Source organism: Notothenia coriiceps, unplaced genomic scaffold (genome assembly GCF_000735185.1).
Source record: "Notothenia coriiceps isolate Sejong01 unplaced genomic scaffold, NC01 NC01_scaffold00011600, whole genome shotgun sequence".
Lineage (NCBI taxonomy): Eukaryota > Metazoa > Chordata > Actinopteri > Perciformes > Nototheniidae > Notothenia > Notothenia coriiceps.
In genome coordinates, this window is record NW_011344301.1 from 102,626 (window position 1) to 122,337 (window position 19,712).

At 40.8% G+C, this 19,712-nt stretch overlaps 1 protein-coding gene across 1 annotated transcript in view; it reads right to left on the reverse strand.

Annotated features, from left to right (window-relative positions):
* The window catches only part of nrcama (neuronal cell adhesion molecule a), a 39,017-nt gene that overhangs the window by 6,737 nt on the left and 12,568 nt on the right, over positions 1–19,712 (reverse strand). The window contains exons 2-19 of the mRNA XM_010772723.1: positions 14,566–14,741; positions 13,609–13,620; positions 12,930–13,035; positions 12,023–12,216; positions 11,530–11,652; positions 10,687–10,857; positions 10,114–10,170; positions 8,889–9,000; positions 8,602–8,786; positions 8,278–8,412; positions 7,011–7,154; positions 6,795–6,906; positions 6,550–6,716; positions 4,017–4,164; positions 2,408–2,532; positions 2,082–2,111; positions 1,243–1,344; positions 211–421 (exon numbers count right to left, since the gene is read on the reverse strand). Coding sequence (XP_010771025.1) covers positions 211–421; positions 1,243–1,344; positions 2,082–2,111; positions 2,408–2,532; positions 4,017–4,164; positions 6,550–6,716; positions 6,795–6,906; positions 7,011–7,154; positions 8,278–8,412; positions 8,602–8,786; positions 8,889–9,000; positions 10,114–10,170; positions 10,687–10,857; positions 11,530–11,652; positions 12,023–12,216; positions 12,930–13,035; positions 13,609–13,620; positions 14,566–14,650 — 2,219 coding nt within the window. The 5' untranslated portion in view covers positions 14,651–14,741. The remainder of the gene's footprint in view (positions 1–210; positions 422–1,242; positions 1,345–2,081; positions 2,112–2,407; positions 2,533–4,016; positions 4,165–6,549; positions 6,717–6,794; positions 6,907–7,010; positions 7,155–8,277; positions 8,413–8,601; positions 8,787–8,888; positions 9,001–10,113; positions 10,171–10,686; positions 10,858–11,529; positions 11,653–12,022; positions 12,217–12,929; positions 13,036–13,608; positions 13,621–14,565; positions 14,742–19,712) is intronic.

The following is a 19,712-nucleotide window of genomic DNA, read 5'->3' on the forward strand; positions in this document are numbered from 1 at the left end:
AAAAAAAAAAAAAAAAATAAAACCGCCAGTGAAGCCCAGATGAAAACACCAATTAGCTTTCAATAAAACCTGATGCATAGGCTACTTTACTTTTATGTTTAAACATCATTTTAAAGATAATTCGTATGTAGAAATCATCCTTAGATTGGTTGATTATTGAATTACTATTAAAACATGACATTTACAGAACAAGACCATCAAAATCTCCACATTAAGTCTGTACCTGCAGGTTCGGTCTTAAACATCCTGGAGGGAAAACTGGGGCGGCTAAAATTCACAGCGTTTAAGGCCAGAACTCTGAAAGTGTAGTGCATGTAGGGCGACAGTTTGAGGTGAGCCGTCGTCTTGCTCCCAGGGACCTCGGTAAGATTGTGCCAGTGACCTCGGTGGTGCAGCGAGTCTTCAAACTGGATCAGAAATTCTGTGCAAAATAGGAAAAATAAAAGTATTGTATACAACTGAAGACTTTATACACTGCCTGACAGTCTATTTGCACAACTGGAATGACTACATATGATTTATCTTTGGATGAAGTCAAAAAGTCAAAAGGTCTGATCATGTCTAAATATGCTACATCTGGTGGTACTTTGGGCTCAAAGGACATTGTGGATTAAGCCATTAGAAGTAGATTATGCTGAAGTAGTGGTTTTTCTATGGACGTTTTGGTGTGTTTTTAGCTGACCTCAGCTGTACTTTGGCATACAAAAAATACAACATCTGTACAGCCTCCTTTCAGGCCTGTAGGGTCAATTGTTTTTTTCCAAAATACATATTTGGGGATCTTTCACTGACTTTTTTTAGTACTGGAATATTGGTTGATTGTAATTAGATGGAGCCCGAGGGTTTGCAGATCATTAGGATTCTGCTCACATATCCAGCTAAATGTCAAAATGGTAATTAATTAAAAGGGATACCGCAGTGACTAGCTTTGCATTTCCATAATTTTGGAAGACTCACTAGAGAGAGATATGTAAAACAAAATGTCAAAATTATCACACAATTTACAAAATGCATCTTAAAATCATCTTTAACTGTCCCTATCTCCTACATTCCTATTTCTTTCAAGCAACACACCACCAGTTGTTAATATAAGGCTTTCTATTAAAAGATAATATAAGAGTTAAATTCATAGGTGAAAAAGGGGATGTGAAACTTCCAAACGGCTTGGGTGAACACATAAATCACAAACAGACACAAATTCACACAACATCATACACACACATGAACACACTTAAAACATACTCTGGATAGGACTGTTGTGTTCATCCCCAGGGGTCCATGTGAGCTGCACACTCCTCTTTTTCTGGTCCGTCAGCTCCAGGTCAGTCGGGGGGTCGGGTCGCTCTGAAGAGGAGAAACAGCACAGGCAGCAACGTTAGCACAAAGTAACAGCTTCAGGATCAGGAGGGTTCATGCCACGAGAAGATGAAGCAAAAGCAAAAGGGGATAACTAGTGACATAAATCTGTTTCTGTGTTACTAGAAAATATGATAATATGTTTGTTTAACCAAGCACTCCTTTCAGTTACTTTTCCATTTCCTTACATGTTCCATTTGGCAATCTTATGTGCCCTATAATACACATGCAGACACTGCATCATGCATATGAAGCGGCTGATGCTCAACTGAGCGTGTTCAATAATCACTCTGCATGAAATAGAGTCTCAGGCTCACTAGAGAGGTTAAATTAATGCTCATGTTTTGGAATTGTAATGATAAAGTGGATCGCATGCTTGGAATAAATGAGTGATGATGAAAATGGTGCATCTGAAAGATCTCAAGTGGTCCAACGGGGAGCTGTCTGCTTTACAAATTATCCTTGCATTCAAGCGTGAGTGTAAAATTGCTTCTCACAAATGTTAAGTGTGTAATGCATTTCAAATGTATCCACTTTTGTGACAAAGGGAAACACATACAGTACATTTTAAAGAATAAACATGAATAAATGCTGCTAAATCATAATGAAAAAGAAATACAAAATATTCGGGCAACAGCATGCACCACTTTACTAAAACATCCAACAAACAACACAGGTCCACGTCAGCTGAGCCAGAAGGATGCTCAGGTGTGCTGCAGGTTTACCGTAAGCAACCGCTGGTGTTGGCGTGGCCTCTGCCAGGAGGAGGGCAGGAGTGAAAGAGTTTAGTGGTCAGTCAGCCATAAGAAAGCAAAGAAGATTATCTGTCTCGCTAAGAAGGCAACAATCAAATATTCATGCTGCTGACACAAGAGCTGGCTAAATCCGCCCCGGCCCTCTTAGGTAAACTCTCAGGTAATTAACCTTGAAGCGCTGAAAGGCAATCTGTTGTGCACAGTTATTGAACGGATTCACTTTTCTGGGAAGAGCTGAAACGGAGAGAGTTTTACACTTGAATAATTTGTGAGTTTGTTTGCAAAGCTGAACATACCGACAACAGTGAGCTCAGCGCTGGCTGAATCATGATCCAGAGTGGTGTTCATGATGCAGGTGTACACCCCCGCATCGTTCTCCGTCACATCACTGATGGCGAGGCTGTCTGAGTCCACGATTAATCTGGAAACAAACCATTCATACAGACAGTTGAGATCAACAATGTCATGTAGTCTACGAGAATAAGCATCCAAGAGACTTGATTACATTAGTAAAGAAACAGACCCATACACTGATATATGTGACCTGCTCTATCGAAATCAGTCGCATTGACCCGAAGACACATTTTGAGTTGTATACACTGTTGGAAAGAGGATATTCCTAGCTTTCTAATGATATCAGGATTGTTTTTTTACTCCAAATATTAAGCGAAATATGTCACATTATATAATGACTGTCACCGAGTCATCATTTTGAGAAAAAGGCCTTCAAAGTTTTCTCTTCTCTGGAATCCATCGATCTGATTGATTATTAGCGGAGCAAATGATCAAAATACTACGGAGGGAAGATATTTTCTTTTGGATTACAGGTCTGGGGGAAGCTCGCGAGTGTGTGTGTATACGTGTGTGTGTTTGTGTATTTTTGCGTTAGTGTGTATTGCGTTTGTTTCCCGGGGAAAACCCTCACGAGAAACGCCGGCTGTTGTTATGCCTGCTGTGACGTTAAGTTACTCCGTTCTCCGCTTGTAATTATGCCGTTACAAGCTTCAAAGTTGAATTTATCATCTGAATTTGCCGAAACAAGTTTAATATTCTGAAAGCCAAGACTTTGTTTAATTGAAATCAGATGAAAACAAACTGTAACATACCCTGCCGTGTTATTTATGATTACTCTACGCTTACATTCATAATGTCAGCCGGAGGGAGGGGGAGCAGATTGCCTGTCATCTTCCCTTTACAAGCTTAAAGAATGTATTTATCGTGTGAGTTTGGAAATAAAAGTTTCATATTCTGAAAGCCAAGACTTTGTTTGTTTAAAATCAAACAAAACACCCGAACCCCAAAAAAATAGTTTTTTACCCAATCCACGTTTATTTTGAAATGAGCCGTTGCGACTTCCGACTGATTTCGATAGAGCGGGTCACATATCCTCTGCTGATCAGCCTGCTCATCCATCTGTCCATCAGACACGTGCTGCCACTCTGAGAAAAAATAAGATTGTTAAATTCCTGAGCTCTGTAAAATGTCTTATTTATGGCACATGTATTTGTTTAGAGTTAACATATTTATATTTAATTACAATAAGCAGTATTTATTCCACTCTGTATTTATAATGTTATATTTAGTTTAATCATATTATATTTTTACATGCATCTAGTTTATTCATTCCTTATTCTTGCATTTTATTATTTAAATTCTATTATTGTGTCACTTCCATTTCCACTTTTTTTTCACTGTAGGAGAAACCTGGAATTTAGGATTTACATCACTAACAACAACTACGCTCAGCTATTGTGCACATGACAATAAAGCCCTTGAATCTTGCAGTTAAGTATATTGAATATAAAAAAGGTGAAATGGCTATAGGAGTCTTGCTGGATCCATCATAAGTAATGTAGACAGACAGTAAGCAAGTGTTAGCGCTCTTAAAAAGGAGACAGCTCTGACCTTTCGTCGTCGGGTAGCTCTCCGTCGTCTTTGAGCCAGGTCATGGTGGGGATGAGCGAGGAGTCGTGTTTCACCTTACACTCAAACACCACAGACCTGCCTCTCTGGACCACTTTGTACTCCGGCTGCTTCAGGATCCGGGTGGGCTCTGATGGGAGGAGGGGAAGCTTCAGTTTTAAATAACTAAAATCAATCATTTGAAACATTAAGCCTCAACAGAGAAACAAACATATAGGATCCGTTTTGAATAAGGCTTGAATTCAAAGGTTAGCGCTAAGGTTGATACTGTTATTTTTTAACAACACACTTTTTTATTGAGGATACTAAAACGTGCCAATTGCAGTCAAGGCAACAACAACAACGGTACCTCATGAAATTGTTGGTTTTGTGATCAAAATAAAATAACATCAAGAGAGAGGCAATTACTTTTAGGTAGCTGTAACCTGAAGACTCATTCTGTCATATCTGCTGTCATAAAGACTTAATATCAAATGTGTCAACAAATTAGACATCTCATTGATAGGTGATTATTTTCCTGATTTTAGTCTTGGTTCTACCGTAAAACTCTGCTTTACCAGACATTTTTTTAAATCAAAATAATAGAATTGTACAAGCTTTTATCACAAACATTCCTCTGTAATAGCGATATGCGAGTTGTCAACTAGTTTTACGCACTCCCTGGCTGATAATATTATTACCATTTGTAACGGAGGTGATCTTTGGGGCCATAGATCTCGGCCTCCGTTATGGATTGTCTAGCTTCGTTGGTGGCGAAGTGTCATTTGTGCATCCGTTTGTCGCGATCTGTCTGTGTTTTTGTTTGTCTGTCTCTGTTTCCTGTTTGTGTTTGAAAAGTGTTCCCCCTCCCGTTTTGTCTGTTGCTGCTGATTGTGTTCACCTGGTGCCCTGTGTTGTCTCCTCCCCCCTCACCTGTGTCTTGTTGGTTTGATTAGTCAGTGTGTATTTAGGTGCTGTTTTTCCTGTTAGTGTGTGTGAGATCCTTGTGGCTGCTGACTGTGTTCAGGGAGGACAGTCATATTGAGGCTGTGAATCATGTGCCCATGAGGAATAAATGCCCACACCGGGTTATATTTGAACTCTCTGCTAGTGATGGCGAGATGAAGCCTTATGAAGCTTTGAAGCTTTCCAGCCAATTGGTTCGCAAAAGGGTTCATCTCATGAGGCTTCATCATGGGCTTCATNTGTCGCGATCTGTCTGTGTTTTTGTTTGTCTGTCTCTGTTTCCTGTTTGTGTTTGAAAAGTGTTCCCCCTCCCGTTTTGTCTGTTGCTGCTGATTGTGTTCACCTGGTGCCCTGTGTTGTCTCCTCCCCCCTCACCTGTGTCTTGTTGGTTTGATTAGTCTGTGTGTATTTAGGTGCTGTTTTTCCTGTTAGTGTGTGTGAGATCCTTGTGGCTGCTGACTGTGTTCAGGGAGGACAGTCATATTGAGGCTGTGAATCATGTGCCCATGAGGAATAAATGCCCACACTGGGTTATATTTGAACTCTCTGCTAGTGATGGCGAGATTAAACCTTATGAAGCTTTGAAGCTTTCCAGCCAATTGGTTCGCAAAAGGGTTCATCTCATGAGGCTTCATCATGGGCTTCATTTAAACACAAACCCCCTGTTGGTCAAAGTGTGTAAAACAGGCAGATTGGACATCTCAACAGTGTGCTCTATCTCATACCGAGTTCCCAATGAGTAAAGCCTTAGAATAACTCTAAACAACGAACATTAAATCATATTTTCATGTTAACAATATTGTTTTTATTCCAGTTGATTGTGATTGAAAAGCCTAAGGAGGCTGGTAAACATTGCAAAGAGGGATTTGTATTCCTTAATAATATTCATACACTTAACCATGTTGTAGCCTGAGAAGGCTAAACCATATCAAAGAATACATTTATTAACTACATTATCTCATTTAGCTGTAGCTTTTATAAACAACAAAAAATACGTATTGACGAGTCGTTGAACCAGGGACCCTGCGGTCGTGAGTCAACTGCTTTCCAGCTGAGCCACAGCACACACACTGAATCTCCCTGAAAACACTGTAACATATTTATTCCTGTATTTATTCAATCATGTTTTTATTCCTATATTTATTTATGCTTGTATCTATTTATACTTATGTTCCGACCTCTATATAAGTGAGGTTCTGAGCTCTTTTAATTCCATCGTGTCACCAGCGGACCCGGGTACAGGAGGGGTAATATGGTTCTTATTATACATCCATGGGTATTATGAGCGTTGTGGTTCAACCATGGTTCAACGGTTCAACCGATCTGAATCGCTTCCTGAAGCAGTCACGTGGTATCGACAGGCAGCGAGGCTTCGTTTGTCATCGATGACGTCACTGGCCCAAAACGATACAAGCCTCGATACATGCTTCACAAAAAGCTTCGGGGATTACTCGACACACGCTCCGAAGCCTCGGCGCAATACGTAACATCACTACTCTCTGCCTCTGCCTCCTTGCTTGGTTGGGCCGCTCAATTGTCAGCTTCACACCATTAGTGCTGAAACACTCACCTTTGACCTCCAGGTAGACGTGATTCTCGTAGTTACCGAGGGTGTTTCTGGCTACGCAGGTGTATTTGCCACTGTTCCTGGCCTGAGCTACGTGAATCTCCAAAGTCCCGTTGTCATGCACGATGTAGGGGTCTCCATCCAGGGTGCTGGAGCGACTGTCTTTGAACCTTAAACAGAGAGAAAGCCGCTTTAAGCTTTTGAATAAACATAAAACACTTTCCTCTGTTAAAAGATCATTAACTCACCATGTAATTTTAGGGATGGGTGACCCAAAGGAAGCGCAGTCTATCAGGGCCGGGTGATTTTTGATGACCTGGTAGACTTTGTTGGATGGTGTCAGCACTCTGGGCGTCTCCGCTGCAATGAGGCAGCAGCAATTATTGGTGCGTTATTACACTACAGAAATCAATGGAAATGGAAACAGCACTCCACCACAAATGGATCTTGTGTAATGAACTTACAGAGCACATTGACAAAGGCGTTGGACAGGAGGTAGCCGTAGTCGTTGGAGACATTGCACTGGAAGACGGCGCTGGATCCCGTCTGCACATCGGTGAAGATGATGGTGTCGTCCTCCACCTTTCTGCTGAGATCCTTAGGGGAATCTGCTCATGGGAAAACAGGGGTTACAGAGGCAACTCTCTGTTTTCTGGGTGACACTAACATGCTCAAGGGACCTTTTGGGGGTCTGTGTTGCTAAACAGATACTGTAACTTAAGATTTTAAACATTTATGTATCCAACATAAAGGTCTGGATATCACACTTTTTGAGTGGCAACTAAAATATTACCGTAGCATAGATTATTTGAAAAATGAAATAAATACTTATACTAGTCATTTCCGATTGTAATTTGTCAGTTTGTCCATTGCTGCTCTGTGCTAAAGTAACAGTTGATGAATTTTGGGGAAATCAAAACGCACTGTAAGTAGGGAGAGAATATTTATGTTTCTGCACCAAATATGATGCAACAACCAGCAGCAGCATGAAGACTGGAAACGTGGGGGGGATAACAAATAGGACAACAGAATCTCCCAACAGCACATTCATTAAAACGTTGTATCTTTCTTGTTAACCTGTACAAAAAGCAAAGTGTAAAATGGTCAAGTTGTGGTTTTACAGGGGACAATGTGCAGGATTTAATTTTGGCTAGGTGTAGTTACTTCCTGTTGTCTCCCCTGGTTGCCTAGCTATCTTAAGGTGAACATAATTGTTGTGTTCTCCAAAAAAAATGCTGAACTTTTCATTTGATACCAAATTGAAACACTGATGCAATTTAGTTTTGTTTATTTTCGGGAATATTAAAAAGATGCAGAAGAAAAACACATTTATAATACTCACTGTATCGGAGAAAGGATTTGTGAAGAAAAACACGTTAATATTAAGTGTTTTGATATCAGTCTCAAACTCCACCATAGGTAAGAGAATTCTACACCGTATCAATTCTTCACAAATCTTCAATAAAAAAATATTATTTAAACAATTATCAGTTTATATCAAATTAAAACTTGTGTGTTTTTATATGTTTCTAGATTGTGCTTCTTATCATGTTTTTAATTATTGTTTTATTATTTTATTCCCATTGTGTTATTTTATATTGTATTTATTGCCTGTAAAGCACTTTGGTCAACTGAGGTTGTTTTTAATGTGCTGTATAAATAAAGATTGAGATTGAAACTGAAACAGGCCATAATACGGCATCTTCAGTCAGAGGAACAGGTTGCACTCACTCTCGATGGGGATGCCGTTCATGGCCCAGGTGACCAAGGGCTTGGGCGTGCCGCTGGCTCTGCAGGTCAGCACGCCGCTCTCTCCCGGAGCGAGGACCAGGTTCCTCGGGGCGCCGCTGATCCAATATGGAGCGGCTGAAAATAGAATGGAGCGAAGCAGAAGGCTGGACAATTAATCACTGAACCCACTGCCCTGCTGGCATCTGTGCATAAATCAATTATGAGATGGAGGGAGAATGAGGAGACAGGAAGAAGGATTGACTGTGTCGCCACACGGTGAACGAATGGCCTGATGGGAAACTGTACGCTCCATCAGAGACACACCTTTGACATTGACTTTGATGGTGTGGTGCACCGAGCCCAGACGGTTCCTGGCGGTGCAGCGGTAATCTCCGGCGTCCGATTCTGACACGTTCACAATGCGAAGGGTTTTCTGGTAGTGGAGGAAAAACGTGCGCTTTGCTGGGAGATCGCCGCTCACTTTGATCCAGGAGACTTCGGGGGTGGGCCTGAATTCAATGAGAGAGAAGACAAAGAGTGTTGATGACACTCGAGCAGGTGGGCACTTGAGGCTTTTCGGGGCTGAAGTAATGGCAGATTCTTTTACTTACAGTCCTTCGGCAATGCACTCCATCTCCAACACCTGTCCTCTCAGCACCATCTTGGAGCTGGAGGGGCCAGATGGGATGAGGAAGGTTGGCTTCCTCTCGTCGGCTGGCTCTTCTATAGTTACGCGCAGAACAGATTCACAGAGAAGAAAATATTACCATCTCCTCTGCAGGCACTTCACATTCCCAGTCCTTTCTTCTCTCTCCCTTCTTCCGTGAGTCTGTTCTGCATGAGGGCTAAACCACTTCTACAGACCACATTCTCATATTTTATGATTACATTTATGAGTAGATTTAAATCTTATTGCCATGTTGTGTTTTATGGCTATTCATTCTGTATGTATTTAGAGCCAATTAATTGCCCTTTTGGGATAAAATAATGAATATAATATAGGATTGAGAATGTAATACATAAGCATCTGATTTTTGCTACTGAATTAGTAGATAAGTAAAATGCTTGTCATAAAATAATAATACAATAATCATTATTTATGTTTATGATAGTGATATTGAGGACACATTAACACACTGGCTTGTGAGCAATTCATTGAGAAACTGCTTCCACGTTTCTGATTGGACAGGTGTTGTAATCTTGAGACAAGGATAAAAACAAATGATCTTTTGAGAAATGAAAAATGAAGTGAGATTGAAATGATGGGTGACAGAGATTAACTACTGGAGGGGCAGTGGGGAAGAGTGATTTTGAAAATGAAGATCGCAGCTGGCTGTTTGACAGGAAAATGGAGGAAATGCAACCAGGAAGACCTTTTAAAATATCTATATTTTAGGAGCAAGTTGTTTATCTCGTATATGATAACAGTTCTTAACATTCATTAGATTTCTTTTATTGTAAAAGTAGTTTTCAAAGCTTAAAAAAACTCTACAAATGTTGTAACATGTTCTGATTAAACAATTAGTTCAATCTCTACTGGAGTTATCATGCAGTACTGGTTTAAGCAGTTCATAGGAGGAAGTGATTAGGTAATAAAAGGTTTTTGATTGGATAGAGCAGGAGTGGCAGAAGGAAAGAGATTTAGGGGTTAGGATTCAGCTACAGTTTAGAGCTCTATGTTGGGGGGTAAACACTAGAGGGTGCCAGATCCCAGCCCTGAATGAACCCGTGAGATAGTGAAAAGCTTTGGGTTGTTGGGTGGAAGGGTTAGTGTTAGTGGGTATAAGCTAGAGTTTGGAGATTGGGGGGTGGACACCAGAGGATGCCAAAACTCACCACTAAATAAATCAGTTTCATTGTAAAAAGCTGCCATTGTGTCATTGATTGCATCCACTGTAACACAACAGAAAAATCACACACGTTGAAACAAAGTTGAAATTATCAGGCACATGGAGAAAATAAAAACAAATAAACATGAGTGTTCAGAATTAAAAACAAAACTTTAAGATGACTCAAATATGACAATAAGATGCTTGTGGGAACAGCGTGCCATCATGTCAACAGCAGAACGCTCCGTGAATGAGAGCAGTCTTTGTTGCTGGTGGAGTGTGCATATTCAGAACGTCTCAATGAAATGAACGGCTGCCTCGCAGATAGCGCTGGGAGCCATGAGAGCTCTGACAATATGTCTTTTCAGAGGGATGACGAGCGCAGGCGCCTCCTAGGATGGTCTCAGAGATAGGAAATGTTGCTTCCCTCCTACGCAGTCATACAAGCACATACTACTGTGAATGAACTGCCTCATGACACACACACTCCAGCGTCTTCGTCATGCTAGTTCATAACGCCTACATTTGACTTCCTTGATCTTGGTCACACACACACACACACACACACAGTCAGACTTACTGTTGAGGACCTTGACGGAGATGGGTTGTTTCTGCTGGATGGTTTGTGTGTACGGGAAGCGGGCATAGCAGATGTAGTCGTTCCGGGAATCCTCTCGGAGTACATTAGAGAAGTAAAGGTCTCCGTTCAGGGACTGGGACACCCTGCTGCTCTGAGGCAGCCTCTGGAAGTCTGAAATGTACAGCACATTCAATATTTACAAGCATACCACAATTTCAACAAATGTTATTAAGGTTATAAGGTCAAATTCTGGATCAAATATTATTGGTATATTCTTAAAGTTTTCATGGAATGTGTTTCTACCCAATAGATAGTCTCTACTGACTGCATACATCAATATGACACATTTAGATAAAACTTATCATTTTTATTCTTGACCTCAACAGAAGTTCCATCCATTATCTGAACATTAAATTGAATCACTTTAAACTAACCAGTTACATTTTAACACAATTAACGATTCAAGTAATCATGAACTAATTGAGGGTGATACTAAGTGGGATGGCATTAAATAAACAGCACCAAGGATGAGACGACTAATGGCCTCTAATTAAATACTCTTCTCAAATTTTAGACCACATTTCTCAAAAACACTTAATTCCCTGCCACAAACAGGGCAAGTGATGCTCACAGTTGTTCAAATGAATACGTCTTAAGTGAAAGAGGCATGTTAATGATAAAAGCCAAATACAGGCTGTTAATGGTAAGAAACACTATTGAGGATTTGTTGGGATCAGAAACAATTTTGCTACAAGGACATATTTATCAGAGATTTCCAGACACTTCAGCAACAGTGTGTTATAATGTCTTGTCCCCCTCTTATCTTATCACTAAAGCACTTACTATTGTCCATCCAGAATATGATGGGAGGGGGCAGGCCAGCGGGGGGGCGACACGGCAGCACCATGGACACGCCCTCCTGAACGACCATCGCCTTGAGCTTCTCCTTCGACCACAAGGGGGACCCTGGAGAAGGAAACACACGTCAGTGGAAGAGGAGTCTTGTAGAAGACAGTAAATATGGGTTGCTAATGGACTGTTGCTGACAGGATGACAGAGGTGACGAGGCAGGATGAGAAGGATGATGGCTGACTGAATAACCAAACACAAGAGGAGAAACACAGAGGATAATTCGCTCCATCTACTGCTACATCCCTCAGAGTAACGTGCTGCTTTCGACATGCAACCTTTACCTGTCAGGAGTTCTCTTAAGAAGGAAAATGCAACTTAAGTGTTTGAAAAAGAAAAAAAAGAATGATATGAGATATGCATGACGTTAAGAAAGTGGAAGAAAAATGAAATGATAGAAATAATAGACTTGTATCTCTGCACTTACTGGACTGTTGTACGACTATGTTGTTGGAAACGGCAGTCCCGTGTTTGTTCCTCGACGTGCACTGGTACACAGACTCGTAATGTTCGGCCTTCGCTCTGCTGATGTCCACCACCATCGTCCCAGAGTGGGGCTTCATGGTGACGTTGGGGTCCTCGTCAATGTCAAAGTGGGTCCCATTTCTGGTCCAGGAGAAACTAAAAGGGGGGTAAACAGACATTAAGACTTTAAGGAAACATTGCTATGGTAATCTGGTGAAGAATACAGACACCATGCTGTATTGTAGTAAGTAGCTTTAAAATGTATTATGTGTGTTTGATTACAACATTCTTGTGAAAACATGTAGCAGAGTTTGGTGACAGAAAGGAGATGTCATATTTCTGTGCACCAATCCCAGTTTAGCAACGTTTGAAGCCAATCTCAATCAAGAATCAAGAGATTCAAATTCTTCACCTGCATTTCACTTTTTCAAAAGGATGTTTGAAGGAAGACTTTATTTAGGTGTTAAGGTCATATAAAGTGTGAGTGTGAGTGTGTGTGTGTGTGTGTGTGTGTGTGTGTGTGTGTGTGTGTGTGTGTGTGTGTGTGTGTGTGTGTGTTTATGCATTCAAATTAATTAGGTGCTACACTGAGATAGATAGAGGGAAGAGGATGGCATAATTTGGAGCAGAACATTCATAAGCTTTAGCAGCAATCTGTCTCAGTAGAGTGCGGCATCTGCATGAATAAAATACCTTTTTTTATTTATAGCTTGAATAAACTGGAACTTTACTTATTATGTTTTAGATTGACATTTCTGGAAACTGGCTGTCAGCTGAGGCTTTTAACAGATGGTGGTGGATTCCAAACCTGGAACATCTCTCTCTGTATCAGCATAATGAATGCAAAATCACACTTCACAGATTCCTACCTGGGGTGAGGCTTCCCCTTGGCCTCGCAGTGGATTATAATGTTCTCTCGTGGGTCAATGATGTAATCCTTGGGGGATTGGTGAGTTATGGTCGGTGGCTGCGGCACTGAAAGTGATCAGAAAGAGGGTGATATTTAATCATGACCGTTACTGCATAACTAAGCCTCTTTCTGTTGCTGTATTGACCACCCAAGCAGTCATTACCAATCACATGCAGACGTACCACACTGAATCAAACCGGACGGCTGTTTGCTGACAGACACAAAAGACTCTCATAACGTGCAGCAGCAAAAAAGACCATGCAGCACGCTCAGGCACATTTCCCTTTATTGTAATGATCCAATGCTTAATGTATTCCTGTCAGTGCTGGGAAATAACTAATGGACTATGACAAAACAAATGAAACAACAAGTCATGCGCTTTGCAATAATGCTCTATGGAAAATACTCTACCACTGCAGAAACACAGAGAAACGATAACAGCAAACAAGAAAACAAAATACATCAATGCATGCAATGTATAAAAGTCCACTGCAAATCACACTCAGCATCTTATAAACTTAAAAACAAAGAAAACATAATACACAAATATAACAAAAGATCAAATAAAACCTTCAATGCACAACAAAAAAACTGCTAGCACAACCTCTGCAGAGAATTCACACTCGTTTGAGACTTACATCCTTCCAGAACTTTAGTGTTATCCAGAATCAGCAAACAAAAAGGACACATCATGACAGTGAAGAGAACCAGACATTAGTGGTGACAAATATATTTTTGCATTATTTTGGCTTCAGACACGGTTTAAACAAGGCCTCCATTGGTTAACAGCTCCAGCCAAGCATTGTGTACAAGATCTAAAGTACCAACATGACATAAGGCTGCGGGGCTACAACTCCATCTGAGACTTGTTCCTGTTTCACATCAGCCAGAAGGTGAAGCACTGGTTGCTTAAAAAACAAAGCAACATTTCCTCTAGAAATAAAATCAGCTGTGAAGAAAACAGATAGCCAACCCTATAATACGTAGAGCATTTATAGCTGGTAAGAATAAAATGTGATTAGACCTAGACATTTCTGATGCAGGCCTTAACGAATCACTAACACACAGTTACGGACAGATGATGGCATTTCCAACTATTAAGCTGCTTTGATCTAAAAGTATTAAAAAAAAAGGGTAATCAAACTAATTCAAATTTTGACAAAAACACTAACAATTATTTTAAGTATAAATTAATCTATTTCCTCTTTTCAAGGAGGAATAGCTCAACATTTTGGGAAATACTTGTATTAGCTATCTTATCAAGACTTAAATTAGAAGCGTTGTACCATTCTTGGCACCCTGTTTGTATGGTTATTATGACACCAGAGACAGCTAGTTAGCTTAGCACAATGACTGGAAACAGGGGGAAACAGCTAGCCTGTCAGAAGATTAACGAATCAGAAAAGGCAAAGTTACAGTACAACTTTGACATTTTGCCTGTTGTTCTTCAATAACAGTCCAAACATTCATTTATTTGATATATGATGAATAAAATCATGACAATCTCAGAAACTGCAAATAACACTTTTTCCAATAGATTTGGACCTGTCATACCACATTTTAAACTTGGATACAAATACGTTGTGTAGACTTACGGTCTAGTGGGACCTCCAGCGCAGTGGTGAGCTGCACCAGGAACAGCACCAGCAGCGCCGCGTCCATCCTCCTCCTCTCCATCATCTGTGTGTGATGCGAAGGTCTGCCCCCAAATACAGCGACGGCCCGCCCCTCTGCTCAGTCACACTGTGTGAGGACACGTGCACATCCACAACTGCAGGGAGAGAAAGAAAGAAAGAGAGAGCGTCAGAGATAAGAGGATAGAGCCGGGAACAGAGATTACTGAGTTGAATGGCACATCCGGTTACTGCGGCTATCAATCATAGAAGCGAGTTTATTCTGTTGTGTTCATCAGCTGAGAGAGAGGCAGAGAGGGGAGAGAACAACACGTACTGTACAGCTCTGGCCACAGATCAATGTTAGTTGGCATGCAGTGCAGTTTGCTGGAAGCTATCTTTTTGATCTAGTGCACTCCGATACGGACCGACATGGCCCACATGGGCTCACTTTGCCTGGCTATCACCGCTGTGGCCATGATGCCATTAGGCCTCTCTGCCATATCGATCACATCAGCCAATGACATGCCAAGGGACAAGACACGGGGACACTTTACTTTCCATTTCACTCTCAGCTTTATCAGTTTGATTGACTGACTGCGCCCGCAGCAAACTGATCCGCAATGAGGTCGGATTTCAGACAGGGAACCATCATGGGACCGTTGCAGTGGGGAATTCATGTGTGATTGGGCAGACCTTAGTTCAATGGGGGGGACAGATGGTAGAAGTTCATCAGGATGCTTAAGTTCAAGAGGTGAAATGTTCAGAGGTTCTAACAAACTGTTGAAAGGCTAATTGGTTATTGAATAATTGTTAATTAAATGAGGGTATGCTATTTCCTTTGTTACATGACAAAATCTAATTATCCTTCAACACAACACTATTGTTAACAGGCTGTGAATAGACTGGAAACGGAAATGTATTGAACATAACAGGTTTGAAATCTGCCTCTTGGTGTTGCTAGGCAGCTCAGTGTTATGTCGCACCTTCATCCAACCAGAAGCAATTCTAATTCGGAGAAAAAAATCAAAAGGAATGATATCTTAATGCAAATGTTGAAATAATCGCTGCAAGGGTCATTAAAACCAGAGCGACCGAAGCTTCAGAGATTAATAATTATGACTGCTCAATTTAATTCATATTCATCATCATAATTCAACACTGTCACAAAGGAGTGAGCAGTTTAATTCATTCATTTCCCATGAATGTGAGCGCAGCTAGTATGCAAATTATGAGTGAAAAAGAAAATAGGAAACAGAAGTTAGTAGGAGTCATTTTCTGTCTTTTAACAACTGCAGCCTGACCTGTCTTGATCTTGCTCTCCAGCCTGTCTTACCCAAGGCCTCCGCTGGCACCGTATTAAAACGTCACAGCTTAATTTAGAGCTCAGGCAGATTAATTTGCTGCACTATAGGAAAACCACACTATCAAAAGTGGGATATCATTATCCGTTAATGCATAAAAGAATCAAATTGAGCGCATAAAAGATGGAGCTGCAGATGTGAGCTGCTCTCCTGCCTCTGGGTGTGGGGTGGTGGGGGGGGGGAACGGAGTCTGGGACCAGAGGCGAGGCAGGCAGACTCCGGCCTGCGCCTCCTCGGGGATCTGGTGTATTTGTTAGCGCTGCCCTACAGTCATGATTCAGAGTCTGGTGGCATGGGAGGAGACCAAGGCTAACGTCCGCTGCCCCCGGCTTCCACTACACCTCCCTCGGGAGGGCCTGTATTTTTTGCCTAGGGCAGCCAATCATTCTGCCATGTACACATCAGGCAGAACTGACTTTAACACCAAGCCAACCAAAAGATCCACAGGGGACAATTTCATCAAGCTCATCTGTAGGCTGCAGGAGGGGGCGCTGCATCTGCATTGAGCGGAAAACCTGGTGATCATTTCTGTCATCAATGTTTATTTTCTGCTTACAAATGTGCTCGGAATTTACAATCAGATGTCATTAATGAAAATATCTACTTGTGGAGATTAGTAAGGTTTTGGGCTGTAATGACTTCTCAGTGCCAATTAAATTGTATTGGTGTGAAATTGCCTTCTCTAAATTGCCTGGGGACAAAGTAACAGACTTGTGTTGGTGGACCTTGTTTTAAATATAATGTCTGTACTGTGAAAGCTACATTTCTCTATAGAAGACGGTGGAGAATTAAACTGGTCTGAATGTTAAAAGTTGTTAAGACCACTATGATTCGTAAACCAAAATATATAATAGAGTATGAGCTTCGAGCAGTCACAGACAAGTGAAGAGAAAGGACAGCCTGCGACAGCAAGAGAATAAATGTGTTAATTATACATTTTATGGTGGATCCCTGAGAGTCTGGTGATTCTTATCTGGAAAGGAGCCAGGACTTCATCCAGGATTCATTTCCCAATTTAATGAGGTGTAGCAGCTCAGTTCAAGCCGGTCAGCATGTGTGTGTCTCTGTGTGCAAACTGTATGTGTGTGACGATAATATTCATGTGTGTGTACGTGTGCTATAATTATCCCTGTGAGCTGCAGTGATACGGGGACCAACATCCCTCTCACAGTAGGGCGACAGTGGAAACTCAAGTGGGGCTCTTAAGATGTGAGAGCAAGCCAACTACTGAATTCCTGCCTGAACACTGAGGAAGCAAATGATTAAAAACAACCAGATATGACCCTATGTATAATAAGTAGTGGGGTATTTATTTCATTCATTTAAAACATTTCCTTTGCCAATGTAGGGAGAAGCAGAAGCCTGCAATAATGGCAGTACTGTGAGCTAAAGCAAGAGAAGCCCTGCATCTTAAAGAAGAAGCTCCAGTCCAAAACCCACTTCTCATTTCAATATGCAATTCTTCGAGTGGACATGCAATCAGAAAATATTCATCACTTTTATTAAACTTTCCTATGAATCCTGTGCCGACAGGACTGGAAAAGCCAAAGTCAATAATGCTCACTTCACTGCAGACTGCTGAGGGCGAGATAAAACCCGGGTTCTGTCTGGAGTGCTGTGCCAAAAGCGATCCGGCTGCTGATAAAATCGAACAGAAAAGGGTCTCTTAGAAAGAAACATGGCAAGTTGGAAAGGACACTTGCAGCCAGATATCTTAAATATATAACATAGATGAGGCCAAGATGATGATAAACTGATACACTGTGTCACTTTAAAAACTCAATACGGTAGTTATTAAAGGCACTACTTCATGACGACAGCTGCCAGACTGCTTAATGAGAATTTGAACAACCAAACCGGTGCTTCAAAACAGCATTATCTACCTTTTTGGTCGATCATTTAGCTGGATCACCTCTTAAGTTGACATTTTGAAATGCTTGCACTGTTATTAAAAGACTTGAGAAAGGGGGTTTGCCTTTATTGGACAGCAAAGATAAAGATTACAGAAAAGTTGAAAAGGGAGGGTGCAGCTGTGAGGAATCAGCCGTAGTATATGAGGTGCCGCTCTACTAGGTGAGCCTCAACACTAATATCATGCGTTTAATAAGGTTTCACCATTATGTTTACCAGCTAGTTGCTAACTACCGTCCGATGGTGCAAGTTAATGGTGCCTGAAATGGTTGAAAATCCTGGGACACAACAACAGCATGGTTTGCAAAAGGTTAAGCTGTGCAAGGTCAATTTAATTTGTATGCAATAAGCTAAATCTTGTAAAACCACTGTTAGAGACCTTTAAATGCCACAGCACAACCTAACTAGCTGTATTTCTTGAGTAAAAATCAATTTCAGCAAAATTAAAGGAAGTAATGTTATTTACTGTCTACAACTACAGAAGACCACCTTCGTTTCAGGATTTGCTTTCCTCTCTGTTCGTTTTGTCCGTGGAGAAAACACTCGGCACTTGTAAAAGCTGCATTGAGCTGTCTGGCCTCTCATTCAGCAAGCTTCTTCAATTACTCCATTGTCATTTTCCCATGGCCAGCTACTTCGCCATCCCAAAACTAATTGGTTTTGTGCACATGTCAGACACGTAGCACATTACAGCGACTCACACACACACATAAGCAAAGACATATTCATGCAAGCTGGCTGCAGAACGTGAGGGTCAGGACTTGTCTGAGCACACAGATGGAGCTGACAGGGGCACGAGCTCTGAGAATCCAAGCACACCACAGTTTGAATGAAAAGCAGGCAACGGGGGAAAAACACCCAATTGAATTTCCCTTATGGCAACAGCTATTAGTACTCCATACACTTTTTGCTAACCACTTGCGAAGATATTGTCATTGTCCGTGCCGAACAATAGTGATGTAATATTGCAACACTGTATCACTGCATCAGTACTAGGGGTGGGCGATATGACGATATATATCGTCGTGACGATATTAGGTCTCCACGATATGCTTTTTCAGAGATATCGAATCTATGGTGATAAAAAAAATTGAAAAAAAAATTGAAAAAAAAAAAATTGGAAACAAAATATATTAAAAAAATAAACTGATGTGAAAGACATGCTCTAAAGCTGTCTAGTCAGGATTCAGACAGTATTGCACTTTATTTATTGTCTTGTTTGATTCTGTTGGCTTATATTTTATTTAATCAATAAGGTATTTATATAGTTTTTCCCTTCAGTTATGCTAAAGTCTTTTATTGCACTTCAAGTCTAAAGTTTACATTTTAATTGTTTGGCACTGACTTTTCCTCATTGATGTTTTATGTTTTACTTAGTTATGTTTTACCCTCCTTTTCATGTTTATTGATGTTCACTGCTAGTGCTACCTCAGAAAGTTCATTTTTATACTGAGAAACTGTGCCTTGAAGCCATATCAAAATGTTGAATTGTTCATTCAGGGATTCATTTCAGAAATAAAACCAGCTTGAAATGCTATTTTGGTCTGTTACTCCTTTTTGTTTTAGTTTCTGTTACCTTGTAGGTGGTTGTACTGTTAAGTAACTTGAAAAATAACCATAATAACCGACATGAAAAAATATCGTGATATATATTGTCTATCGTGATACTGCTTGAAAAATATCGTGATAATATATTTTTCAATATCGCCCACCCCTAATCAGTACTGTAAAGTTTTAACATCCATGATGAAAGAAAAGCCATCCTCTCATGCCAAGCACCATCATTAACTCCTATAATCAGCGCTATTGATGATGGCTCATGCAATCAGGGGTTTGTGAGGCTCGGTATGGCCT